The sequence below is a fragment of the Lepidothrix coronata genome, unplaced genomic scaffold (genome assembly GCF_001604755.1).
Source record: "Lepidothrix coronata isolate B3197 unplaced genomic scaffold, Lepidothrix_coronata-1.0 Scaffold7, whole genome shotgun sequence".
Taxonomy (NCBI): domain Eukaryota; kingdom Metazoa; phylum Chordata; class Aves; order Passeriformes; family Pipridae; genus Lepidothrix; species Lepidothrix coronata.
The window spans coordinates 4,637,017-4,656,899 of NW_016690187.1; the positions used below are offsets into that span (position 1 = coordinate 4,637,017).

At 37.0% G+C, this 19,883-nt stretch overlaps 1 protein-coding gene across 1 annotated transcript in view; it reads right to left on the bottom strand.

Annotated features, from left to right (window-relative positions):
* Window positions 1–19,883, bottom strand: part of PARD3B (par-3 family cell polarity regulator beta) — a 400,197-nt gene that overhangs the window by 210,058 nt on the left and 170,256 nt on the right. Inside the window, exons 6-10 of the mRNA XM_017837617.1 lie at window positions 15,860–15,946; window positions 12,210–12,335; window positions 7,291–7,646; window positions 5,507–5,646; window positions 4,608–4,736 (exon numbers count right to left, since the gene is read on the bottom strand). Of these exons, the coding sequence (XP_017693106.1) occupies window positions 4,608–4,736; window positions 5,507–5,646; window positions 7,291–7,646; window positions 12,210–12,335; window positions 15,860–15,946 (838 nt within the window). The remainder of the gene's footprint in view (window positions 1–4,607; window positions 4,737–5,506; window positions 5,647–7,290; window positions 7,647–12,209; window positions 12,336–15,859; window positions 15,947–19,883) is intronic.

Consider the following 19,883-nt stretch of genomic DNA (forward strand, 5'->3'; position numbering starts at 1 on the left):
ATCTTCTGAAATATAATGAAACCTGAAAACCTTTGGGGGGCTGCACTACAGAATATTTTCCCTTTAAAAACATACATTTTATATAGATGCAATCCACACTGTTTTATCAACTATTCGAGATGAATAGAAACTACAGGTCCAAAAAATACACTTCCCTTCAAAAGCTCTCATAAAAAAACCTCAGGATTTTTAAAAAAATTTCATAGTTTATAAAGTTTTTCATAATGAAAAGTGCCATGTGTATCCTTCACTTCATTATGCAGAACAATTCAAGAACTCCATCTTGTGTATGCTATTAAAGTCCAATGTATACTTCTTTTTTTCCTATCCAATTCATCTCCCTTTGAATAGAGATAACACAACAGAATTGGTACTTGCTGGAATCCTTTTCTGACTGAAATTGTTTGTCCATTTCAGGGTAACTGAGCACTAGAATCACAGTTTTGACCTACAAAAACAGCTGCAAAAATGGTTAAGTCTAGGCTATAATTTCACTTATTATTTCCTGCACATAAAGAGGCAAGCAACAATTAAAAGGAAGTAATAGAAATTAAGCTTTGAATATTAGAAACAAAAAGGCCAACTGGTTTTCCTTCAGGCATGTCAGTTCAAGGTAGTGGAAGGAATTAACTAGGGGAAGACTGAAACATAAAAGTTAATCACATGGTAAGGAGAAAAAAATGCTTGATTGAACTTGCCACTCATCCTGCTTCCTTCTCTCCTGTATAGCACATGTGTAAACAAAGACTTAAAGACCAATGCTACATTCGATAAATTGTTGTTCACTTAGCTTTTGTTGTAAAAATGCTGGTTTGTTCCCTTTCACCCTACATTCTTCAGGGATCTGTGAATATGCCAAGAAACCACAGAAATAGTGATTACAGTTGAAACTGGTAAGTAAAAGAAATCTTTAAAACAAAAAATAAAGTACATGCAAAACTTACACTGTATATGCTCTAACTTACAGAAAAATGCATGTAAATATTTTTTGTGCTATACTCTTTCTGGCAATTGCAGACCAGTCACATTCCTCTGCTTATGTGCATCACATAGAATAAAAATTGCAAAGGATCATGGCACAGAATGGGTTACACCAGAGCTGTTCTTATTCAAGTAGCTTTTCATTTTTACCAATGCAGGGATAAAGAAAGAGAAAGGGGAGTGAGAGATCTTTATATCATTATTAAAAGAAATGGTACCTTCAGATCACACATTTTCCCTAGAGAAAAAACACCATGCAACAAATATACATGATCAACACACTGTATTTTCAAAACACAACAGAATGATAGCCACAGCTTGATGTGCATGCCATCAGAAAAGCTGGAAAATCTAAACCTCTTCAGTTAAGTCAGTTTCTCTAATATTCACCATCCTTCAGAAAACATTTTTACACAGTTTAAAACCCAAATGCACCTTAAAGAACACACTAATCACCGGCCACTCTGTAGGCTGTGGTAAAGTGAATCAAAATCTTCCCCCAAGTTTTGGAATTAGCTCCTTACTTAGCTGCTACACTGTCAACAGCTGGCACGAATTACTGGGAACATTTGGCTAACTGGATAATAAGGAGGATGGGCTGTGGTTGGTCCAAACACTACTTCACTGATCTGCTTTAATATATATATATAAAAAAAAAATTTCATTAGATCCTCCTTTTCTTTTTTTTTTTTTTTTAAAGGACTAATAACCCTACGAAAATTGGGTTTTCAGTTTTATTCCCTCGTTATGTGCAAACAATGTAACTGTATAACTCTCAGATGTTGCACAGGCTAGTGTAACCAAAGCCCAAATTCCCTATAATTTAATAATGCCTGTTTGCAACACTGATTCATCCTCACCCATATCACATCTCCACTGCTGTGGCAAAGCTTTACTACTCTGAATATATTTTTCTACTTGCTAAAAATTCATAAGCATAGATCACTGTAACAAAACCCCCAAACCCTGCTCCCATCTATCTTACCAAAGAGAAAATATTCATGAGACCAAGCTTTCTCCAAGCCACAGCTTCCAAATTATATTATTACAGACCCGTGCAACCAAATGCCACCCACTGTGACTTTGTTACATTATTTGCCTTGTGCCCAGGCAGCTATCAAATTCTCTCCAGAAATCCACGTAGAAACCCAGTTCTAGTGGAGCAACATGCTCAAAAGTGGGTTTGTGCATGGCCTCTAGGGGGTCCAACTTCCAGAGGCATCTTTGCCATAGGAAGCTGCAGGGAATGGGCACATTTTCTAGGTGGTCCTTCTCCTTTTCCTTTCCACAGGTAACATGGAATCTAAAGAAACCATCTCAGATTACTGTCCCTGAAGAACGGCTCAAAGCAGGAACAAGTTTGATATAAAGCAATTACCCTATTATTGCCAGGCATTAATAAAATCCCCAAATATCCAGGTAAATTCTGCATGCATGTTACATAGTCAGAGCATTCCGTTACAGCTGTCCTTGAAAAACATTGGATTATCCACTGCCTTTCCTTCCAAAAACAAACATTTAAAGGGCTGGCATTTTTCTCCTCTTTGATCAAAACAGTACTGTAACTTTTGAGGTAGAAGAGGATTAGTCCAATGTAATATCATGACTAAAGCTAAAATCAAACAAAAAAGCTAAACCAATTTTAATTTTTTTTTTTTTTTAATCTTTGCTGAGAGTGTTCTCAGACATCTCATGAATTCTAACAAGCATCATGTTAGCATCAGCATCTGGTAGGTTAGTGGTATGGTAACTCACACTTTTGCTGTGAGCTACCAGATGTTGCTGAAGGGCTTTTTAATTTAGAAGGGCTGGGTCCATAAATTTATCTAATATATTTCAATAATTCACATTTGTATTATGTTGAACTTGATTGGGATAACAAGAAACACAGAGCAGCATTAGAATTCACATATCATCACTGCTACAGTGAGGGCCATCACTTGTGCAACATTTTTCCACAGAGAAAGCAATCTAAGCGAAGGTCAAGCCAGAAGGATAAATGTGGCTACTTTCTGGATTTCAATCATGCCAGTCATAAGTAAATCACCTTTTGAAAGGTACTTAATCCTTCCTGTAGAGACTGGAATTTAATAGCAGGCAATTGTGGCAGGTAAAAATTATAAATGGCTTTTAGATTCTTCCAGTCTTTTATACCCACACACTGCTACAGTGATTTCCAAGAGAATTTGTACTATGACAATACAGTATAATGCATAATTTTGGGGGAAGAGGAGAGGGAAAAGATGAATACACACTTTTCCAAAAAGTACATTTTCAAAGTAATGTGCTTTATAACTTAAAAAACCAGCAAGAAAAAAATGCTGATGGGTAGCCTTTTCAAAAAATAAGCTCTTATTTAGAAGAACTTGTGCAAGCAAAGAAATCCTAAACTGAATAGATAATTCCATACTTTAAGACTCAGAAATTTCCCTCTGATCTACACAGACACTGACTGTACTAAACAGAGCAATACAATGACCGACTTTGGGGCTTTGGGAATCACCAACAACAAATGCTCACTTACAAGGCTGAAAACTTCCATTATACTCCTTCAAAAATGACACAATAAAAAAGGAAAATGAATACAAAAATAGTTTTTCCAGGACACTTTACAACTGCTCTACTACAGGAAAAACTGGCCACCAGCGGCACAAGAGAAAAGACTGACATGAGAGAATCTGAACTCCCCTCCAACTTCCTATCCTACCATAGGCAACCCTGACCTCAACAAGGTCCAGCTGGTAACAAGGAAACAAGAGAAAAACTGTCAGCAATGTTTTCTGAGGAAACGTAATGGAGGATTTCTGTAGAAGATCCTGACAACAGTCTAAAGCCAAAGGAAAAGCAAGAAGGCGGCATCTTAAGAAAAGGATGAAGGCGGTTTGTGCTCTTTAAAGGAGATAAAATGAGACAAAAGCAGGAAATGCTGTCCTTCCCTTATCCTGAGGACTTCTTAATGAAAGGTCAAGTATAGCCATCAATCAAGATAAGGAAGAGGCAACCAAGGGATGACCTTCTTTGAGGGGAAACAAGTATGTATCAGATAGCACTTTTACTCTGATGCAGTCCTCCTCTGTCTATGTGAGAGAAAAGAGAACACAGTTTCATGCCAGTGTTAATCAAAAAAAAAGTGAAAACTAAGCACTTGAGATGGAACAAAGACATGCAAGAGCCTATTAAGTCAAACACTAGCAGCCAAGGAAAAGCTTGCTTCCAAAATTCACAAGGAGTGCAATGGAATTCTATTCCTCACCACTCCTGTAGTTGGGCACTTGGCTTAGGAGACATCTCCTAGGGGCAGCCACCCTCACTAGTTGTTAACATTTTCAGTTATGCCTGACCTCACACTTACAAAATTAAGTTACAGTATTTCCCTGTGAGTTATGCTTATAATATGTCATTTTGGGGGATGAAAACTCAGAATGTGTGGAATTGCATCTAAAGTAGAGAAAAATCAAATATCCCTCAAAATCAAATGTAGCTATAGACAATTCTCAAAAAGAAAGCCTATATGGTTACCCTTTGCTGGCTTTCTCTGCCGACAACAGTTCATTTCTATTTCTTGGGCTAGTTTTAAAACATGGAATTGTTTCAATATCACTCTTTGGAAAGAATAACAAGTTTACCAGCTCTCGAGGTAGAAAGGCCTCCTCCTGACGAGCCACAATCAAAGAGACAGTTTCCCCTTGCTTTGTGCTTCTCAGCATAGCTACCAGCTCTTCCTGGGTCCTGCCAGTGATGTCCCGTCCATTCACCTACCAGACACAGAAGAACAGAGGATGTCATATCTATGAATATGAACTGCCTTTTATCATTTTCCCCTCACCTAACACAGGTGTCATTCAGTGACTGAGAGCAAAGAACAAATTAGCAACAGCTCCCACAATGTCTCCCCTCTGGCCCTGCACAGATCACTTAACCTTTTCCTCCTCGTTTTCACCATCTGTTAAAGCAGCTCTGTAGTACTTACCCACCTTGCAGGGGGTTTGTGAGGCTTAATTAGTTTGTAAAGCACTTTGAAGATGAAAAGTGCAGAAACAAGACCTAAGTATTAAAACTGTTTACCTTAAGAGCTTTTTGAGGTTAGTAAGTAGAAATAACCCATTAGATAATGAGATTGTAACTCACAGGATACCTGAAAATTCTAAACAGACTGATTCGAGAAAAATTGCCTTAGAATGAGCACTTAACAACCTCGATATTAATTGGAGATTTTTGGACTCGGCTAAAGAGGAAAGGTTTTGTTCCTACACTGATAGGTTTATCTGCTTTAAGCACCAAGATGTTATCAGGTTTCCCTTGTTCAAACATCCCATGGACCCTTGTGAAAAGAACCATTTTTCCAAGAAGCTGTGTAAAATACTTGTTGACAAACAGCATAGAAGCCATGAGACTGACTTTCTTTAAACCAAGGGTAAGAATTGTAGTTCTATACATCAACAGTATCTGTAAGGAAATAAAAGATTTATGACAAAATTAGCAATCAATATTCAGCAATGCAAATACAATGGATGTTTATCCTAACCTCCAGGATTCTGTCTCCTGACTGCAAACGACCATCTTTTACTGCTGCACCTTTCGGTAAAATATTCTTCACAAAGATTGGACCAGGACCATGTACTGAAGAGTCTCTGGTAACCACAGTGAAACCAAGTCCTTCTGGACCTAGAATGTCAGATAAAGAACTCCTAACATAAATTTCAACAACCAAATGATGATCATTAAAAGTAAGCAAACAATGTCAGCAACATATCACAGACACTCATTCAGCTTAGTTCTCAAAAAAAGAAAGCAAACAAAAAGCTGTAAACGTGAGCCAATTTTCTGCAGGGTCTAGAGAAGAAGTCTATCTACGTCAAAACACACACCTATATCTTCCTGCAACAGCTACAGATGGAAATACTTTTGGTAAGCACACAATAATACAAAACAAGCAAGAACTCTCTTTTTAAAGTGTTTGCCTTTTCTTTAGATTAAACATTAGCCTTCACATTAATGTCAGTAGTCTTTCATAGAATCAGAGCAATCAGAGGTGTTTATGTATCTATATATTATAATATAATATAATATAGCATAACAAATTTTACAAAACTTGGTAAATGGGAAGATGTCACATGATTTCAATGTAACTGCTGACGATGGGCTGTTAAGAAAGGACAAGTGGTATTTCAAAGCTTCCATTAGTGAAGCTGTTTGCTGCTTGGAAGTAAGCAACCTCAAGTTTTAGGAGACAAATGCTATAAAAAATAATTAGGGAGTAAAGTCAGCATTAGTAGATATTGCTTATAAGCCACCAAAATCACCAGGAATAGCAGGGTTCATAAAAATCTTTTTATATTGAGCAGTATTACTACCCATGTGATAAGTTTTCAGAGATATCATCACGTCAGTGTCACACTGCTCTAATTTCTAAAAATATAAATTAATGTTTCTAAATCAAAAGCATTAGATCTAAAATGGAGAAAATTCTGAAGTAGGTTTCGTTAACGCAAAGCTGAAGAGTTCAGAAGTAAAAATGATTTAAGAAATAACAAAAATTAAGAAATGAGAGCTTGATTACATTCATTATGTGTTAAAAGAATAAAGTTACAGACAGATTCTAAAAGGGCCACTTCTATGATCAAATTTAACTCTCAGTCGAATCAGAGACAGAAATTAAACAGAAAACATAAATGCTAATTGGGATCTGCTTAAGCACATTTTACTACATGTGCATAAACCTGTTACTCCATGCAAAGACAGACAGCTGCAAGGAGCAACAATTAAAGACATCCACACAAAATCCTGCTGCCTGACAGCTGAATACATGTAACAGAAGAAAAAATAAAAAAATATTCAGAAAATAAACCAGGGAAATTTAGGTAAATTTCTTGGAAAACATGAAACAGAGCAGAGTATACTTTAAAGGAATGTTTTAACAGTACTGTGGTCAAGTAGCAGATATGAATAAAATAACAAAGATCAACATCAAACAGTTCAAATTTTTATTCTGTACTTTTAAAAAGGCTGAAGCATCTCTTAATATCACATGTTGTTAATGAAATAGCTTCCAGAGATGTCTTAAAAATCAGTAAATCTGGAAAACATATATCCAAAATTTGACTGTTTAGATATCCAATATCTCCAAAAACCCAAAAGATGACTGTTGAGAAGACTGCTGTTAACATTCCTTTACCTTTTGGAAGTTTTGGAACTTTTAAATGGTAAATAACTTCCTTGTACTTTTAATGTCACTAGTTAAATTAAAAGTTATCATATCACTGTAGGGAACATAATACAGAATTAATCATACAATCTCCAAAGACTTACCTTTTTTCAGGTCTATCTTTATTTTCTTTGCATTTTTTTTATTGCCAAAGCCCATAAGGGGAGACAGTGAGGGAGAAGATGGCTTTCTACCCAGACGTGGGAGGTTAGGGCTCTTAGCTTGTTGCAGCATTGCCTGTGCACCTGCCTCCAAGCTGCTTGTTCCAGAAAGATTAATTGTTTTCAGAGCAGGTTTTGGATGAATAGGAGGTGGTATCTTTGCTTTTGGAACTCCTTCTTCATTATCCAGAAAAAGAGGAGCGATAGCAGACTTCTCATACTGTTCTCGATTATAGGGAGGAAGGACTTCTAAGATGACACTTTGAAATTTCATTGCCTGACGGAAGATGTCCTGAGCCCTTTAAAAGAAAGGTATGAAAATTCACATAACTAATCAGAAAATTTGGACCAAGTCTGAAGTTGTTTACAGAGAATAAGACAAAAATTTACCTTACCTTCACATCTACATGGTCCCTTTTCTAAAAAGTACACATGAAATAAGATTCGTAAACTACAGCATTTACTTACATTTCAAGTAGGAACAGCATATCTGTCAGAATTACTAAGCTGCTACGAAAACATATCAGCCAGAATAAACTAATGAACACAATTCTTCATGCAGAGCATCATGAAGGAAGTTCTTATGGCAAAAGCTCATCAAAACACTGCTGAAGTTATAGCTTGCTACTTGTTTCAAGCGTTTGCTACATATTTTCTTGCTGGCATAGAGCACACTGAGCACTTATGATCAATTGTTCTTGTGAATACGTCTGCTCCAAGCAAGCTCAGCTCTTCAGGTCTTTCCCAAGTCCAGTCTAGTGCTCCTCAGATTCCTTCATAATCCCCAATGCAACTTCTGGCTGATTCCACAGCAATAAAAAAGGATGAGGGTATGGGATAAATGGACATCTTCTGAAGAAATATTGTAACTGCAAATAGTGCAACAGAAAAGGATGATGGCTTGGGGTGCACAGAAATCAGAAAAAAACCCTTGTGACCAAAAAGGTGCAACTATTTGTATGTTTCTACATAAATGGATAAATAAATAAGTAGATATTACTCCCATCTTTCAAGCAGTAACCTCTTGCTAAGTGGATATGGGGACCTCACTTAATCTATGTCTTTACAGATGTGCTCAATTGCAACACCAGAAATTTTGTTAGAGCATTAATACAACTACACCCCTGGATAATAATAGGACAAGGAGGAATGGTTTTAAACTAAAAGACAGAAATTTACATCAGATGTTAGAAGAAATTCTTTACTCAAAGGGTGGTGAGGCACTGGAACAGGTTGCCCAGAGCAGCTGTGGCTGCCCCATCCCTGGAAGTGTTCAAGGCCAGGTTGGATGGGGCCCTGATCTAGTGGGTGGCATCCCTGCCCTTGGGAGGAGTTTGTAACTAGGAGATCTTTAAGGTCCCTTCCAACCCAAATCCATGGTTTCTTGAATTGATATCATGGTAACAATACAGTGTTCAGGTTCTCGTGCATTGCAAGGCAGTTAAGACAAGTTGGCCAAAAGAACTGTTCATAAAGCCTTCCTTGGATTTTGAATAACGTGTAGATTTGGTCAATCAGGCCATGTTACGAAACCTGGATTCTAAAGGAACAAACAAGACTTCTCTCTTTCTACACTTTCCTACCTCCTGTTGAAGCAGACAGGTTTTCTTCCATCCTGCGAGTACAAACAGAAGTAGTAGCTGAAGCACATTTTGAGAATGAAAAGTCAAGAACTGCTTAGCTGAATTGGGTCAAGAGGGGAAGTAATGGCTACATTTATTTTTAAATAAATCATGGGGTCCTTCTAAGAACATTTTACTTATCTCCTACCTTTCTGTAGTGTGCTTGTCAGTCTAAATCAGTATTTCACTGAAGTCTTGGCTTTGAATTTATACTCAGTTATGTAACAGGAGTCAACGCTGAAAGTACTTCTGCAGTAAATATTTTTGTACAGTGATACAGAAAGGAAGCCACCACAAATGTTTAATGTCTTGAAAACACACCTACTGCTTTCCCAGATCAACAGAGCCACACAGTGCCTCCACCTCGAAGCTTTGGGTGGCAGAAAGGAGGGGCTGTTTAAAGAGTGTTTTCTGTAGCATGAAGACATTGAAGTCAGGGGTCAGTCCCAATGGATACTGCTGTGGGAAAGAACCATCCGGGCCACACTGCGTGTATAAGCATCAAGAGTCAGAATAATCACATTCATAGACAGGAGACACTGCTAGAGACAAACTTCAAACTTGGAAAAGAAAGGTAGCAAGGTTGTAGGAAGGTATTCTCTCAGCATCACCCTCAAGGATTAGGTTTCAGAGCTGTAATACCACTGTCCCCCAGTGCATCTGCAGAGGTTATAGGTTATCTGTTCACCTATAGCCCATGAAAGTTTTCAAGGACAGACCATACCCGATAGTAGAAACCGTGGTATGCTTGCAGCATAAGGATGTAAAATCTTAACTGGGTTTCTTTCACACCCCATCTTCCTCCTTGCAAGTAGTCACTTGGTCATGTGTTACAAAGTAATTTAATAACTCAGTTTCAAAAGATTAATATTTAAAATACATGCAAGAGAAAATATAAGATCTCCTTCAAACAAAAAATAGTGGAAATAAGACATCCTATGGGAAAGCCTAAATGCAGTCTTCAGGGGCAAAATAACTGGCTGCACTTCAAAGAGAAAAAATAATGAATGGAGAAATTTACATTTCTTGAGACCCCAAATGCATACTTTAAAGAAATAAGGGAATCAGTTAAAAGAGGTGCTAGAAACTCTGCAACACAACAGAATGTAATTGAATAGATTAGCAGCAAATGAAAAAGCAGACCAACAGTCCCAGTATATAACTATTATAAACATGGGAATACAGAAAGTAGGCTGCTGCTGTTACAGCTGCAGAAGCAGCAATCATCAGGAGCAACACTAGAAAATCTCTGCTGAAAACTAGAAGAGACAGCATGTAGGAGTCTCTGCTAAGTGTTAAAACAGCTTTTACAAGGGTTATGCAGAAACGTCAATTTGAAACTAGTCAACTGATTTTCCTCTCAAAGGAGAATCTGATTGCTATTTCTGGGTCAATAGTCATTGGGACAATACTTTCTCATATCTTTTACAATTATTGCATTTCTGTAACTTGGACTTCTGTCAGGTTATGTCATGCCAGATGAAAACTAAATAGGCATATTCACTGAGATTAGTTCCAACCTCAAAAGCAGATTTTTTTAGCCATTCACAGTCAGGGAAGAGAGATGATGTAGAAGGCTAGTGTGGAAGAAAATTCAGCAGAACAATGTAAGACTTGGAAATAGGCTAGAGCTCATCCAAAATATTCCCCTCAGTCCCCAAACAGTTGCTGAGTCCTCACTACCCACAGTTTTTCTCCTCAGGTCCAATGCAACTGCAACCACACTACTTGATTTTGTAACATAAGGAGACTTAGACCAACTAAATTGGGCTCTGCTCTGAATCACCTTTAAGTCACTTTTCACTCTCCCAATGAGAGAGAGATTGTCTAACAACTGGTCTCTCTGAGCTAGCTCTCATGGTAAATATTCCTTCCAAGTCCCAAAACTTTACACAAGCCGCGAGAAAGCAAAATGTCCTGCATTTCTCATTTTGAAGAAAAGCCCGACAGAAAAGTGGAAAGTTTACTGCATTATTTCTAACCGTCCCAAAACGTAGTAATCTTACAGAAAAATATGCAGTCCTTCACTCCACGAACATCTTGTGGGGTGAAAACCTCTGGAGATCTAGTTACATTGAGAAGAAAACACAAAGACAACCAATTTGTAAAGAAAAGATCACACACGATTTTGAGAAGCAAGGGTTTGATTCAATCAATCTCATTTGAGAAATTTCATTACAAAACTACACAGGTGAGGAAACAAATGTTTTAATAAGATATCATCACTTATGTTCTGATAAAGTTGATATCTTAGGAATTTCCATGGATTGAAGAGAATGGTGAATTGTACTGTATCACAGTACAATGCCTTTACCACCAAACATGCAGAAAGCTGTAACTGAAAAGCTATCAGAAGGCAAATAGCACAGTCTCAGAAACAAGAATACCTATGCTACAGAACTACACTGGTTTCGTGAAAACCTATTTTGCAAATATTTATCCCTAACTGTGAAATTACGCATTTGATTTTAGTCTGGAAGTCTTGAACATTTGGCTTACTGTTTAGAAAGTTAAGCCTTGACTCCCTTGACATCTCAATAGGTTTTTGTTATATTATAAACAATCATTCAGCTGTCTAAACATATGGATTAAAAGCAAAAACAAATTACTATTTAATTACTACAGCAAATATCTGTGATATTTGAGAGGCTATTCTTTTGTGTAACTATGTCACATTAATTGACAGACGATCAAAACAACCTGTTACTTAAAAAAACATTTGAAATAGATAATAAATGTCAACAGACTTTTAATAAAAGTCATAAGAAGTGAGACCTACCATTTAGCTCAACTAATCACAGTTTGACAGTAGTAGAATTTATAAAAAAAATTAAATGCTCAAATAGCTGCAGCACAAAAAAAAAATCTTATTTCATTTGCAAAAGAATGTTAAAAACCATGCTGTGAAGTCGACTCATTCTGAAGGTCTTATGAGGGAAAAATTACAAGGAAAATATGGTAAAAATAACAAAAGCACTAGAAAGTGAAGATAGGGATTACAAAACTTAATGCTACTCAAATTAAGGAAGCCCAGTAAATTCACTAAAACTACAAGAACATATGTCTCCTCAAACTTTACCTTATTTGGAGGTTTCAGAAAGAAAATTGCAATGTTTCTGCCAGGTATCAGTTTTACAGGTATTTTCTCTCAAATAGGTATTAATCCCTTTAAGAATCACTTAAAACACAGAACTGTATAAAATTATGGGTAGTTAGAAGTATCACTAAACCTGCACTTACTGTGCAAAGGTTTTATCTGTAAGGTCCACGTGGTTGATCTTCACAATGCATTCATTTTCATGGAAAAGACCATCACGCCTGGATCTGCTGTCTTCTTCAATACCACGGATGAAGAGTCCCAGCATCCTAAAAGGCAAAAACTATCCTTATTGTGCTGATATGAATTTATAGCAAGTAAACATAGATATTAATCTCTGTGTAGGAGATGACAGAGGAGATGGCTATGAAGTGCTTAACCTAGAGAAAGGATTTCCAGCTCACTTATTAACTAAAAAAGAGGGGATTCCAAGAAACACCAAGAAAAATTGCTGGACACTAAGGCTATACTACAGAACTTCAGAAGCATTAACTGTCATACTTGGAGAAAACAGAAGAAAACACCTATATCTCCACTCCAGTTAAAAATGCCAATGTAGCTTATGCAATATTTTTCTTCCACTAAGTAAGATTACATTGCTCCAAAGAAAAGAACAGATTAAAAGTAATTTTCTACCTTAACTATAACAAAATAAACAGGCGTTACAGTAAGATAAAAAACAACTGACATTTCTACTTCTGAAAAGTCTGTGAAACTTTTTAGTTGCCAAAGCCCCTTGCTTTGATACAAGACAGTGATACTACAGACTCATGTGGCAGAACAGCAGCAGAATTTTAAAACCCAAGTTGTTTGTTAACAGGCTAAGTGCAAGTGAACACTGAGGTGCAGCACAGAATAATGCAGTAAGTGAACATGTGTGGGTGGTGCAAAATTCCAGTGATGATAACTCTGCTGGGAGCGCCAGGCTAATCCTGACCTAGCTGGGGCATCTCTGTATTGCAAACTATAATTCAACATAGATATATCCAATGATACCAGTACAATGCCCAAAAGACCCTGACAACCGTGTGTTTGTGAAGAACTTTTATAATCAATCTTTGTCCACTAAATTCCATACCACATCAGCATCAAAGGCAGATGACCTTTAGAGACCATTTTCTATTGGTTAGACTCCATAAAATATTAATGTGCAATTTTCAAGGTGCCAGAACTCCAATCACAAAACAGAAGTCCTGTATTTTTGTCTCAGCTTCATGAGCCTCTCATATATAAGTCCATTCAACAGATTTGCAGCATGCCATTAACTATTTCGAATGACACTATATTCACTGTGCATCTGATTTTAGATTAACTGTATAATAAGATTTAAAAATTTATACTTGTGTCCTATAAATTACAAAGTGAAAACTTGGTTCCAACTGAATATTACTTCTTCAAAAGATCTAACAGGAAAAAAAAGTGTTTTAATAGCATAAAGATTCTCTTGCAACCTGTGTTATCCTTCACCTAAGGACTCCAAGAGACAGCGGTGAGGGGCCACAGTCCTTTTGATGACAATCAAAAATCTAAATCCTAAGAACTAATGAAATACAATTATGTTAAGATGCAAACCAGTAAAAGTAGAGAAATAAAAGAAATTACAAATTAAGCTGTTGCTCACTAATCCTGTGTGCTTAGACGCTGCATCCATATAATGCAATAGGACAGCCCACTTATCTGGAACTTGTGTGTGCTGCACTGACTGAGTGGCTTGAGTTACGTATGCTGTGGCAGCCTAAATTCATTCCTCCATTACTTTTTTTACACAGCCTCAACTTTAGCATTATTTTAAAGCACTATTAAATTTTAATTTCGTTTTTTCATTATATTTAAGTGCAAAAGAAAGGGGGGAATTATTTCCACTACTTTTGTAGTTCTGTAAACACTAGGATTTTGTAAATTAGTACTATTTTTTAATGACCTCTTAAAAAATCTTTGGTCTGTGGCAGCACCAGGCTAAAGCCAGCATTACCTTATTAGAAGATAACTTTACAACTGAAATACCAGACCAAGTTAGTCATGGCCAGCATGTCCCTATAAATTCTATCATTTCATTAACAGAAACAAAAGATGCTCTCCTGTACTTTCTCAAGTTATGATGAGTTACAGTTTATACACGAGTCTCGGGCTTGATTAAATAAGAGGGTCAAGCGGTTTAAGTCACTCTAGTGCTTTAACAAAGGTATCAGTAGGGTTCTGCCAAGGGTCATTAAAATTGCTAGACAACTGTCTAAACAACAAGTAGTTAATCTCTCAAAGGCTATTCTGCTCCAAGGGATCCCCAAAAGCATTTGTAAATAGGGACGTATTAACATGCATGTGATGTAGACCAAAGAATGCCACTTCTTCATGGCTTTAAAGGTTGCACTCAACACAGTGATACTTGAGTACAGAACTGTATTTCAGTCACAATAATTACTGATTTTAATAGCTTGCAATTTCATCACTTTTTTTTTTAATGAATGATCTTGAAATACAGTGTACACACTACAACTTTGATGGCATGCCTATATAAAATCTGCACTTCATAGTGCGGTAACAAACATAAGTGCCTCTTTCAAGACAAACAGGCAGCCTGCACAGCCAAGGACACAATTCGGACCTCCTACAGTTCCCATCGAAGACCAACTTTCTTCTTGAGACAGTGATGACATTTTTACAGGCAGCAGGTGGACATCTATTTTCCCTTTCGGTAAATAAAACAATCCTAATTGATTTGGGTCCACTTACAAACTCAGATCTTGCCAAGAAAACATTTATACACACAGACCTTTACAAGGTAATTCAATCCTTCACATTCTCTGTCCTACATGCAAGTTGACAGTAAAGAAACATTTAAGAATTAGACAAATTTTACTTTTGCAATAATTATCTTTGTGTTACAGGCAGCCATTTTACTATAAAATAGAGTCATTTATAGCTCTTATTCACGGCTGCCAGGGTCAGCCTCTGACTAACTCTCTGGCTAAGTCAGAGAGTAAAATTTCAGGCTAGATTTTTTTTTTATTTTTCTTTTTAAACACATCTGAGTTACATAGTTTGGAAAACAGTTAAAACAAAAATGCTGACACAGTCTTAACTACAGCACATCAATATGAGCACACTGCTATAATAGGCTTTTGTGATCTCAACGGACTATGTTAAATCATTTATAATTAAAGTAATCGCATTGTGACAAAGAAAAGTTCATGATATAGTGCACATTTTATAAATGCTATACAACCAAATCTGAAAGATGGCTTGAAAAATATGAGATGTGAACAGGCAAGCAATTTTTTTGACTTTTCGTGTCTGATATATCACTAAGGATGGACCTATGCAGAGACATCTGATTAGGAAAATCCAAACAAAACAAACAACAACAAACTGGAAGAAACAAACAAAAAACCAGCAACACAACCAAACCCAACTAAACACCACACAAAACTACAGTCCAGCTTACCATTCAGAGAATAAAAACAGAGGCAATTAAAAGGACATATATGAACAAAGAGGGTGGTATTGACTGAAAGAACTGGACGTGGCACTTAGTGCTATGGTCTAGTTGACAAGATGAAGATCTGTCAAAGACTAGACTCAATTACTTTGAAGATCTTCTCCAACCCAAATGACTCTATGGTTGCCCAATACAGAACTTAGGCTAGTTAATATTGCGGTAACAGAAAACAGTGTCATACACCAATTTTCTTTAAAGTATTTGTTTTCCTTATGATAAAAAGGAGGTATTTGAAGACAAGTACAACTGAAATCCTTTCATTAATATACTTCTTGAGCAATGCAGGAAATATCTTACCTTCCACTCAAAGATGAAAAGAAGGGTACTACATGTATTCCCAAGGGTCCACCTTCCCCAGAAATCTCCACTGTTTTTGTCATTTCACTAAAAAAGAGCATAGGAAAACACATCTCATATGCTTATTCACAGAATTCTCTATGTTACAAACAAATTCTGATTGATCAGAGAGTGGAAAGGGTAGAAAAAAAATTTGACTCAGAGCTCACTAATATATAAAAATATGATGAAAAGTAAAACAGCTTTGCAATCCTTTATTTTTTTATATTAGCATTTTTGTATTTCTAAAGGGAAAGAAATCAGTTACTAGATATTTTCCTACGTTAACTCCCAAGTAAATTAATTAGAATATTAAAGAATAAGCTTTTAAGTGAGGAGAGACTTCATCATCAAAAAAAAAAAGAAAGGGGGGAGAGGTTATTCTACATATTCTTAATTTATGCTCCACATTAGCTGCTTCAGTCAATTTCCCCATGTGGCCACATTATAAACATGAAGATTGTTAAGGACATCAAGCCTATAAGCAAATTAGTCAAATCATATTTAAATATCTTGATTTCTGCCCTCAGTTGCGTACAGCCTGACAAACAAAGAACAAAACAAATTGTAATCAAAAGTGCAACTCAGCTCATTTTATCAAAAAGTTTCCTTCCTTAAACACCATTATCAAACCCCTCTATACTACCTCTGACAGATTTTTGCTGTTTCATTTCCTATTGAGTATTTTACACTGCCAGCCTTACAGTGACCTTTTCTCTATTCTGGGTGATCCTAATTTGAAAAGGAAGGTACTTCAATTGGCTACAACATTTAAAAAAGAAATTAGTAGCAACTGTATTTCAGCAGATCACGTTCCTTCTCTCTATACTAGCGTACGTCTTCTGTAACACCCCCTCCCCTCAAATTGTACTGAACACCACCGACAGGATTAGTGGCAGTGGACAGCTAGTGAGTATTTCCACTCGCATCAGAACACTCTTACACCACAAGCTACAAGCTCACCACGTGCATGCCAACCCTACAGTGCTGACAGAGCACGGCAAACTCAACCAAACGGCCCCTTTGTACACTGCCAGGAGTTAAAGATTCGGTCTAACTGATGCAAGAGCAGGCTGACAGTGGGGAAAATACTTCTGACCTTCCTCCAAAAACCATACAACGGGTCTAGAGGGCACATGTTTGCAGAGTAAGATGACCAAGCTGACTCTTCCACACCATCCTGCCCTCCCCCTCAAATTATTTTTCTCTAGTACAACGACTTCCTCTGGGATCAGCTGACTGTTTCTGCTGACCCATGGTCTTATGATCATTTGATATGATGCAAAAATCAGCAAAAATGTACCAGTATAAGGCAAGACTCTGTGACCAGCCTTCAAGTGGCAACACAGAGTTACACTACATCAGATACAAGATAAAAGCATGTAGCACAGCTAAACCCTCTCACAAGGAGCACAATTACTAATGACAAGAGTGAGTTTTAGGGAGGTTTTTTTCTTGTAAACTATTCTTCCAAAAAGGCCAATGCTGTAATGAATTTATGTTCCATAAAAATGAAATAGAAAGACCCTGAGCAACAAACCACCACTGATCCCAATGCAACAGGTTTACATACTAATGTATTTATAACACAGGCACCATCAACAGGCATTTGCAGATTTTTTTCTTTCCTGTATTGTCCCTCCTCATTAATCAAAATCCTGACAAAATCTTCCTCTAGGTTTTTTTACATATACTTTTTTCTAGGGAAACTAGTCAGAAAAACTAATCAGGGTGGTTACCAAAAACCTCAACAATGAATTCATAGGAAATTAACTCCTCTTTGAGTTCCATCTTCTACTTCCTTCAATTATCTTAATACACAAAGAAAGATAATTAAAGGGCTACTTTTATTGTCTTTTGAACTTCTACAGCATTAAAATGCATAAGTAAAATAAGTAGCCAAACCCTACAGATCCAGAAAACAATCAGAAGTAGTGAATGTCCTTTCATTTGTACAGGGAAAATTTAAATAAGTTACAGTTATCCCCAGATAACCCTGCGCGTTGCTTAAGTACTTCAGGGAAGAGTTGTCTTCCTGAGCAACTGTGAAACAGAGCAAAAAGTTTTTTGAGGGCTATCACGACAGACAGGTTCACTGTCATATTAAATCAATGCATTTACAGTTATAAGTAGGCTCAAAGCCAAAGAAAACAAACAAGCGTATTTTTAAATCTAACATGAAATCTACACACTAAGAAAAATAGGCTTCTTTGTGTAAACCAATAGCCCACATGTACATTGTGTATTACTTTTAAACACTGAGGTACATCCTAAAACTTATGGATGTTCTAAATATGCAGAATAAGACACTGTATGCATATATTAAAAAGGGTACTTTGGAATTACAATTTTAATCAAAAATCTATGAATCTAAAGACTTCTTTTTCTCAAATGTGATTCTTAATTACATCTGAGAAGAAAACTTCCCTTCAAACCAACTTTCAAGAATCTTTGAGGACGTTATTTTTATATTACACCTATGAAAGCATGACAGTTAAAAATTTAAAAACTGGGACATCTGGGGTTTGGTTTATTTTTTATTTGTTTAGCAACTTCAAAGATTAGAAATTCAGACAAATTTGGCATCATTCACTCATTCTGTCCCTCTCTGGGCACATTTAATCTGCCCATGAGAACAGCGGAACTCACCTGTGTACTATTCCACACTGGCTTACAGTTTATACTATACTGGAGAAAGTATTCAGGAATAGGGCATGCCTAAATGAAATCCTAAACAGGATGAGCTTTAAGAATACTAATTACTAAACTCCACAGGCACAAGGGACAAAAAGATGCTGGGACTCTTCAGGTTGACAGAGCCAAGTTAAAAAAATTAAAAAAGGGAGTGGGAGAATGCAGAATTGCTTTCCACTGCAGGTCGATAACTGTGATATTGACAACAGAGAAGGTAACTCATAGATTTTCTGTAATATTCAACACTTTTAAGAAACAAACCAACCCCCAAAATAGGAAAAAAATTACATTCCATAAGTTAGTAACCCACTAGTGACATACTCCTATTTTAAATCTCCCCTACAGATCTTCAATGCCTTTTGCAGTAAAAGAAAACACAAGTCCGGCCTATCCAGTGTAAAAGTCATGGAGTCCAATTGCTAGATGGGGAGGAGAGGCTGGAAGCATTGGTGAGCAATGCACAGAGGGTGCCTCAGTGTGTTACTGTTTGTGTCTCCTGTACATTCTTCAAGGAGCAGACAGAGCTCCTATCTCAGAAAAGACTGTCCCTGCTGAGTTTGGAACTCAATCTCTGTGGAACACATACAGATGTATTCTTACAGCAGTCAAAATAAGGGAACTTTTAAAAAGCATTTATGTGGGTGGAATTTATCAGAACTGCAGGGTTCACCCCAACCAGACACACAGCAATCAGGCTTCTTCAAATGCATACTGGCACCTCCCTGCCCCTCACTGCACTGAAGGTGCCTCACTGAAGAGAGAACACCTGCCTAGTATGACCTGATCAAAGACCACATTCAGCACTGTACTATTGATTTTTAACCTGAGGGAGCTGTCATCATTTACTATTTAAATTCTTCATTGCTTGATGTTATTGATTTCTGACAGATTCTTTATCGTCTATCACATTTGTCTGGAAGGCTTGCCATGCATATTATTAAAAATGTTGATGAGCACTGTTTAGTAAAGAGAGAGATAGAGAAGGCATACATGTGTGTAGTGAGCATGCTCAGCACTGGTAATATGGAAAGCAAAATTTAAATGGAGTGCTGCACATTCAGCGGTGCATATTTAGTGGTGAATCAATGTGATCCTCAGGTTGGCAGTGTCCTCGCTGTCGAATACTATAGCTCCCTCTCCTGAAATCTGTATCAAGAGTTAGCAGTTTGTCAGTTTTGCAGTGGGAAAAGATCTGTCAGCTGAAAGCTTCTCTGCAAACTACCCAACAACACTCACGAACTGATCCGAGCCACTGAGAACTCAGAGATGCTTAAAAGGGAACTCTCTCTAG